General features: G+C 33.6%; 2 protein-coding genes across 4 annotated transcripts; one reads left to right on the top strand and one right to left on the bottom strand.

Moving 5' to 3' along the window:
• Nucleotides 1-1,238: 1,238 nt before the first annotated feature.
• On the bottom strand, nt 1,239-2,464 carry LOC112457473 (cysteine-rich PDZ-binding protein). 3 transcript variants are annotated; one of them, XM_025020570.1, is made up of 4 exons: nt 2,232-2,464; nt 2,041-2,120; nt 1,825-1,941; nt 1,239-1,745 (listed from the first exon to the last, which is right to left on the bottom strand). In XM_025020570.1, the coding sequence occupies exon 4, from the start codon at nt 1,697-1,699 to the stop codon at nt 1,397-1,399; it is 303 nt and encodes a 100-aa protein (XP_024876338.1). In that variant the 5' UTR covers nt 1,700-1,745; nt 1,825-1,941; nt 2,041-2,120; nt 2,232-2,464; the 3' UTR covers nt 1,239-1,396. The 3 variants fall into 3 exon arrangements, with proteins under 3 accessions (XP_024876338.1, XP_024876336.1, XP_024876337.1); XM_025020568.1 differs by having other exon boundaries at nt 1,239-1,749; nt 2,232-2,462; XM_025020569.1 differs by having other exon boundaries at nt 1,239-1,749; nt 2,041-2,116; nt 2,232-2,462.
• Nucleotides 2,465-4,552: 2,088 nt separating this feature from the next.
• Nucleotides 4,553-7,897, top strand: LOC112457501 (putative inhibitor of apoptosis). The gene is made up of 4 exons (XM_025020617.1): nt 4,553-4,845; nt 6,050-6,681; nt 6,846-7,163; nt 7,319-7,897. Exons 2-4 carry the CDS (start codon nt 6,085-6,087, stop codon nt 7,337-7,339), a joined length of 936 nt encoding a protein of 311 aa, XP_024876385.1. The 5' UTR covers nt 4,553-4,845; nt 6,050-6,084; the 3' UTR covers nt 7,340-7,897.
• The last annotated feature ends 458 nt before the right edge of the window (nt 7,898-8,355 follow it).

The raw sequence follows: 8,355 nt of genomic DNA, 5'->3' as shown, positions 1-8,355 counted from the left end.
TATATATATATATATATATATATATATATATATATATATATATATATATATAATGACTTTGTTTATTAATGTACTAACATTTACGTAGCTCGTAATTTTACACCTAATTGTTTACGTGTATGAGTATTGTCCGTATGAGATACAAAGTAAATGTAATCAATAAACTCTTACGCATAATTGTACTGTTCGCTTCAAGTACATTGATGCTCAAGCAAAATATTGGGAACGTTGAAAATTTCAATTTTAATAGTACGTAAAGAAGAGCGTGTTTCCTGTTGCGTGACCAGAAGTTTTTTTCATGGCACCGCATCGTGTCTTTTTATTGTTATCTGATGTCCTCCGAGAAGGCAACAGGAATTTCAAATATTGGATTTGCTATAACGCGCGGTTGACATCAAGATCATAACAACCGTTTCACCGTGTGTGCGAATGTACTACTCGTATTATTAAAGGCAAGTGAAATGTTATTGTTAGCTGATGGAAGTCAGTCATTCCGTGTCTTTCCATGTGTACGTTAAATGTAATATAATTTATTTCAGACTAACATGTGGTAACATACGTTATTGTCTATAATTTGTTAGTCACGAATGTATAAAGTTTTAATGAATAAAAGTGTATATTTTTAGACATATTGATATTGCAACAATGTATTTTTTCATGTAATAGATTCTCGTAAAAAGAGACATAAAGATTATTTTTATCACGAGATTACATTGTCTTTTAAGAACAACTCGCATTATAAATAGGACTGGAAAAATAAATTGGCAGAACAGTTTAGCAGTTATAATTAATATTATTAATATCACAGTTGCATAAATATTATTTTGTTTTATACGTTCGTGTTAGTAATTTTTACCAACCTGTACATATGCCTATATAGGTTTCACGAGAGAAATTATTATAAAAAGACATGATATGCATATGTGTAAACATTTTATACGAAATATATACGCATCAGTTTCTTATATGTACGCTATCCTTAATTTTTTTCTTTTATTTTTAATTATATTTATCGTAAACTGTCATATAACAAACTAAATACATTTATGTGAAGAGAATTCCCTTTTACATTTTATCTCACGTTAAGATAAATTTCTTATTTATTTTTGTTATTAACTGTACTGTGTAACTTGATAACACTTGGAAACTTGTACCATTTTTTTGCATTAAATTAACGCACTATATATATATACTAATTATTAATGATTAATAAAAAATACATGACAGTTTTACTCTATACAATAATTATATGTTAATATGTCTTTTATGATAATTTCAAGATTTTATATTTAATCATTAAATTTATTTATCCATAAATCTATTTGACCGTTTGGTAAACTTATATGTTCATGATAAACTATTCGTTTCAAATATGTCCACATCATTATTAGAAATATTACGTAGCCGACTGCTTGTAATTCTTTGTACTCATCAGCTTCTTGCCACACATAGCGCATATAGCTTTCTTGTACGCGCAGGACTGGCAATAATGGGATCCCACTTGGTGAACTTTCTGCCTGCATATTCTGCAGATCTCGAATTTTGTGGTATACGGATTGAATCGTGCCTTTCCCGCGGAAAGAGCTTTGTTCTCACCAACCTTACGACCTCCGCCCTCTGTCGTGTTCCTCGCGCCCGTCTTCCAGGGATCCGGAGTGATAACTTTGCCCAATTTCTTCTCGCATTTCTCGCAAACCATGTTGAGATATTTTGTTTTTTCTAAAAATACTACGCAAACTCAATATCTACCTGAAAATAATTGAGCATTATGAGTATCTAAAGATAAATTATTTTTAAATCAAAGACAAAATTATATTATTGTACCTTGAGCTTTTGGGTTGTAATCCTTTCTTGAATTAGTTTCTGCTTGTTTAATATTCGTAAATACAATATCGTGAATATCTGTTCGTCAGGATGAAGTATATCGCATAAGCTAAATAGCTGAAAATAATTATATAGTTATTAACGAGTTATTAACGTATAAAGAGGAATCATTCTTACATAATATCGAAAAGACATATTTATATTATATTACTGTACCTTAAATGTCTGTTGTAATCCTTCCTCAAATATCAATGTATCTTCTCATTAGGGTAAAAAACCGAAAACTAAATATCTGTCTGAAAATAATTGTATAGGTGAAACATCAAATAGAGTGGACATATAAAAATGAATTATTTTTAAATCAACAACATAATTGTGTTACATTATTATATTATTATCGTACATACGTGGCTTTTTAGGTTATACTGCCTCCACAAGTTGTATTTTTATCTTTTCCACGTACCCGCACGTACAATATCAATCTTTTCATCACTATATCGATTTCTTCGGTATTAAACTCTGTAAACCTCGTAATTGAAATAACTACCGAAGGAATTTGACAATCCGTCCGTATCCGACTGCGTAGCGAGCTAACGAGAGTAACGAGGGTTAGGAAAAACAATCGTCATTCCGATCGTTTCCGAAGGTTTCCGAATATTTCCGAGCTGCTCCGATCTATCTCTTTGAGAAAACTTTGCGAGGAGGGGGAGGGGGAAACTGGCCTCGAATTGGGCGCGTTCAGCAGACCAAATCGCTCAGTAGCAGTCTAACGTGATTGGCTCTTACTTTTAGAACCAATCAATCAACGTAGAGTATTGATAAGACGAACTCAACAGTTGTGTCTGCTGAACGCGGCCATTGCTCACGCTCACAGTGAGCGGTCGCCATATTTGTAATTTTTATATCGCGCGCTCACTTTACATTCACAATATATTCCTAACTAAATTGCCTAAAGAAACAGATCTCCATTCTCATGCAATCGAAAATATGCGCGGATATTATACATAAACTGCATTTTTGCTTCATAAACGACAATTTGCTCTAAATGATTTTAATTATTGAGCATTTATTAAATTCAAAACAATCGATATATTAATACGGTGACCCTTTCATCGTCAAATCTGTTCAGTTCTTAACTAGGAACGATTCAAATCGATGAAAATAATATAATTCGGTACGAGTGTTGGTCATTGTAGACCGTTCATGCGACTATTTGACTTTTTTTATATCTATCCGTAGACGATAGTGCCTATCTTTACCATGGTGACAAATCTGTCTCATGGTCATCAAATTGAAACAATTGATTATTATTGCATTGCGCGCATTGCAACTTTAAACTGATAAGCAGGCGAAGCAGGAATACGAATAAAAGACGACAAGAGCAATAAATTATACCTGATTGAACACGATGACGAGTTCGTCGAAATTCATATAGGATTCGAGAGCAGGCCCAGAAACAACTTAAGGGAATATTAAACTTTGTGGGGTCTGTTTTCGAAGAATTCCTTAAAAAAAATGTATTAAAGCAATTAAGATTTTCTCTTTGAAAAATTTTTAATACGACGTGACGTATGTATATTTTCTTTTCTTAGATACTTTGCATATAGTTGTGTTAAATCAAATCATAAAAAATGATATAATTAATCTTTGTATTTTAATAACATTTATTATTTTAAATATACATTTGTTTGCTTTATAAATATCTATCATGTAATAGGATTAAAATAATATTTTTCTATTTATTATATGTTATGTACTAACGATCAGCCGGTTTGTTTACGACATTATTATTTAATTGTTGAATATGTTATAGCTTCGGAAATGTATACATACACACACACCCACACATACACATACACACACATATTACACTAACATGTAAAAAATCGGTCGTAACTGCTGAAGAACACGTAACTGTTGTAATTTATAAAAATCTAAGTCGAATCGGATTTTTTTTTATTTAGTTTTTCTTCTTATCGTGTGCATCGTTGCATATCATATTATTAATTCAAGAAATCAATCAATATTTAAATTAGATAACTCAATTTAAAACCAAATAAAGTACAAGATCGAGAAACGCGGTAGTGTCAAGTTCAACATGCAGCAAAGTCGCATAGAAGATGATAAAGAGAAATTAGTAGTCGCTGGTTTCTTATTTTACACAAAAATGGGCGATTGAACAGCGTATCATTAATGTGAAATACAATTGCGATAAATTGGGCAGTGGATGATGATCCCTGGCAAGATCATGCTGAGTTTTCTCAAACAAATATGTCCTTATTATCTGCATGCAGTTAAAGAAAGCGATTATGTGGCCATAATAAAAAATCTTTCAGTTTTTAAAATCGTTCTACGATTTATGTACTCCTAAAGTCTCTTGCATAATGTTAGGCGATTGGGTTACGTACACACATTGCGGTTTTAAGCACACACAATTTTTTTTCGCACAACAGACGCACGTGACGGGGAGCACACACTTCTGCATAACGCATAATGCGTAAGCATAAGAAAATTGATTGGTCTATTTCCTTATGCACATGTATATGGACCAATCAATTTTTTGGATTAGACGTGGAGAGAAAAAGAGGGAAAGATGTTGAAATCAGGGGACCTATTATGGACTTGTTCGGAATGGATTCCGATCGGAATTGTTCAGTTATTTCCTAGATTTCTATTGTCTTTTCTAGGGAAAACGGAATAATTCCGATTGGAATTCATTCCGAACAAGTCCATAATAGGTCCCCAGGGCCGGAAAACAATACAAAGGTACAGATAATAGGAACACAGAATAGGAACAGGGAATAAAAACAGAATGCATTGATACACGGCTTCTGATAGGTTGAAAATCTACAATCTATTGCTATTCCCTATTCCTATTGCCTGTACTTTTGTATTGTGTTCCGGCCTTCTCAGATAGAAGAGAGACATCTGAGAGAGCCCTTCTCAGTCGACCACGAGGGCCACCAACGAGGCACGAGATCGCTCCCGGCAGTCCCGGTTTGTCGATGCGGAACGTTAGATGTAAGTTTTCTCGGTCCTTTTTTTTCTTTCTCTTATTTTGTTCGCGTTAATATAAAATGTATCAGGCAAGCGGCAGGTGGTGTTTTCCACACAGGAAAAAATAGCGTCGCTAAGAATAACAGTTCAAATTCATTCTTACATATTTTTTTGCTCGCTAATACACCACGTGCTCGACATTGTATTCACGTGTAGTACTTACCGCACACACATTTGTGCAGTTTCATTCGGTAAACGAATTGTCCGCAGTGCCTAGTATGTCAGCAAACTCGATCGGGAGTTGCCACGTGCGCCTCACGTCACGTGGCCTCACGCATGAATCCGCCATGATGCCACCTTGAACTTTCCATTCAGGCTTTTTGATATCTTCGTTACTACGTCATAAAATATTTCATAAAAATCGTTACCATACAATATTTCATAAGAATATTTCAAAATTATGTATTAATATTTAAATTGTATGTATAATGTAGTTATCATTATCGTGGAAACATTGTTACACCTTTTTCTCAAGTAGTATTTTCTATGATAATAAATTTATAGTCTTGTGTGTATATATATATATATATATATATATGTTGTAAGCAAAATTATTAGTTTCGACGATATGAGGCGGCCCACGCAGCCTGTACCGAAAGTTCAATGTAGGGTAGGTGACGTTAAGTATTTTGCTAACATAATCTGATTATTGGCAGACGCAAACGCAGATTTTACTCAATTTTTGCTGCCACTCTGCGTCAAATAGTACAACAAGTATGTCAGTTTGTTTGATTTTTGCCATCATATTTGGTTGACAAACTTTACTATATGTATATCTGCCAGCGTGTTATACTAACAATATCATATGTCAGATTCTGTTTCAAATCTGTGGCTATTCTGCTGACAAAATTTATAGCAAAGACTTTATAGGAATCTGTTTCTGACAACCTGGGGCCGTATTCTGTTCCGCTAAAATCGGCTTACCGACAATTGTCGGTAAGCGGATTTTAGCGGAACAGAATATGGCCCCTGGGCTGTCTAGACATGTTTGTTAAAGTAAGAGAATCCGATATTGCCTACGTATGCTGGATATTGAATTAAATATTAATTAAATGATAATGTATTTATTGTTTATATCGTTTGTTAAGTATACATTGAGTAAAATTTTTGACAAATTGTTATTTCTTTTAAATTTGAGCATCTATTGATATTTATTTCTTCTTTACAGGTTCATAATCATCTTTACAAAAACATATTAAGAAAATGATTGAATGCAACAACCACTCAAACTGCGTGATAGGAGTGGATGTATGTGGACCATTTAACGAGGCTTACTTACCGAGGCGGCCGAAGAGGACGACCACGACGGCTCGCGCCGTCACGGAAGCCTCGCAGCAAGGAAGATCCGCGGGAGGCCAAGGCACGGGACCGAGCTCGGATCCCCGGGACCGGCGCGAGAACGCCGATCGGTTCACCTCGCCCAGGCCCGGCTTAAATGAATTAAGTAGGATGGTCTCAGTACCGGATCATCTCGAATATGTCAGTTTTGCTGCGAGAATAGCGAGAGGGATGGCCTCGGGACCGAAGCATCCCGAATATGAAAGTTATGCTACGAGATTAGCCTCGTTTGACAGATGGCCTAAAGCAATGTCGCAAACTAAAGAGACACTAGCAACTGCTGGTTTCTATTACACGGGCGGTCAAACATTGTGCTATTATTGTGGTAGAGGATTAAGTTGGGAGCCAGAAGATGATCCGTGGGTAAAGCACGCTAAGTGGTTCGCATATTGTCCTTACCTGATTCTAACTAAAGGGACGGAATTTGTAAGCAGCATTGCCTCGAGAACGGATATCGGAGCAGTGAGTATTTAACAAAATATATTTAACAAAATATATGTTGTTATTAGAATTGTATATAACTTGTATATTCGTAATAAATATTCCCATCTATTTAAAAAATAATGAAATAATTGTGTTGAATATAATAACATTAATTTTAAGTTATTTATTAATTTTTTTTTTAGGAAAACATATTATCTGCAATTAATAATTTGGGTAAGCATCCCAGATATGCCAGTTATGCTACGAGATTAGTTTCGTTCGACAGATGGCCTAAAGCAATGTCGCAAACTAAAGAGACACTAGCAACTGCTGGTTTCTATTACACTGGAAGTGGCGATCAAACATTGTGCTATCAGTGTGGTGGAGGAATAAACGATTGGGAGTCAGAAGATGATCCCTGGGTAGAGCACGCTAAGTGGTACGAACATTGTCCTTATCTGATTTTAACTAAAGGGACGGAATTTGTAAGCAGTATTACCGGGAGAATGGTTATCGGAGCAGTGAGTATTTAACAAAATATATTGTTATTAGAATTGTGCAACTTGTATATTCGTAATAAATATTACCATCTGTTCAAAAAATAATGAAATAATTGTGTTGAATATAATAACATTAATTTTAAGTTATTTATTTATTTTTTTATTAATTTTTTTAGGAAAACATTATCTGCAATTAATAAATTGGGCGAGAAAATTGAGAAAGATATTGATGCTGAGAGTATTGCTAGCGGAAGCTCTTGAAATTCGAAGCTCTCTATTCTGAAGAAACTAATACTACAGAGGTGTAGTAAATTATTAAACGCATTATTGTCCATAAGTGTAAAATATTGTAACTTCGATCCGTATTGAATCTTCCTTAGTGGCAAATTGAAGAGCAATATATGTTAATAAAAATATTTCTGTGTCGAATATTTGTGGGCTGGCTTTAATTAGCCTTTCTATTATAAATTAATGAAGAACATTTAGTTTAATCAGCCTGTTTTTTTTATCTAATTTCTATTGTAATCTATTAGACATGCTTCGTTGTAGTTTATACATATTAATGTACCGCAAATTATTAAACGCATTATTCTTTATAAATGTAAAATATTGTAACTTTAACATAACAAATCTAAGCACAGGGTACAGTTGATAAAAATCAATCAGTATTGATAATACAAAATTGACAATCAATGTATTATAAAATAAATACAAACGTAACAAAATAATGAAGTTTTGATAAACTACAAAACGTAAACAACGTCCGAAAAAAAACATAGTAATTATTTAAATTTATTATTATTTAAAAATAGACTGGTAAAAAGTACTGTAAAATTTTGGAATATGAATAATATGATTATCTTTGAGAAGTTCTCAAATATCAGTTTTCTTTTTGTCTCCTACAACTATAACTTTTTGAAGTACGCTGGTTGTAGTTTCAAAATAATGGGCAGATTTTGGTTTTCTCCTATTATTTACTAAAACTCTTGTAGATAAGAAAAAACATGTTTTAAAAGAGACAGTGTAAGAATTATTTTTTTAGGAGGCTCTTACTTTTTACGTAATCTTTTACTCCTATGTGTCAAATATCACAAGACGGAACATTCATCTCATCCAGTATCATGAAAACTGCTAATCGAACTGCTCCCAAACAGCCAGTCACTATATCCATTCTTTTCTTCTTTCGTTACTTCTATCTGTTTTCGCTGTCTCT

This window comes from Temnothorax curvispinosus, unplaced genomic scaffold, assembly GCF_003070985.1.
Source record: "Temnothorax curvispinosus isolate PA1 unplaced genomic scaffold, ASM307098v1 QBEX01007785.1, whole genome shotgun sequence".
Lineage (NCBI taxonomy): Eukaryota > Metazoa > Arthropoda > Insecta > Hymenoptera > Formicidae > Temnothorax > Temnothorax curvispinosus.
This window is presented reverse-complemented; position numbering and strand designations above follow the sequence as displayed.

Coding starts and splice junctions, on each gene's coding strand:
- LOC112457473 (XM_025020570.1), bottom strand. CDS start 1,699: ATGGTTTGCGAGAAATGCGAGAAGAAATTGGGCAAAGTTATCACTCCG.
- LOC112457501 (XM_025020617.1), top strand. CDS start 6,085: ATGATTGAATGCAACAACCACTCAAACTGCGTGATAGGAGTGGATGTA. Junction 6,682..6,845: donor CGAGAACGGATATCGGAGCA/GTGAGTATTTAA, acceptor TTTTTTTTTTAG/GAAAACATATTATCTGCAAT. Junction 7,164..7,318: donor GGAGAATGGTTATCGGAGCA/GTGAGTATTTAA, acceptor TAATTTTTTTAG/GAAAACATTATCTGCAATTA.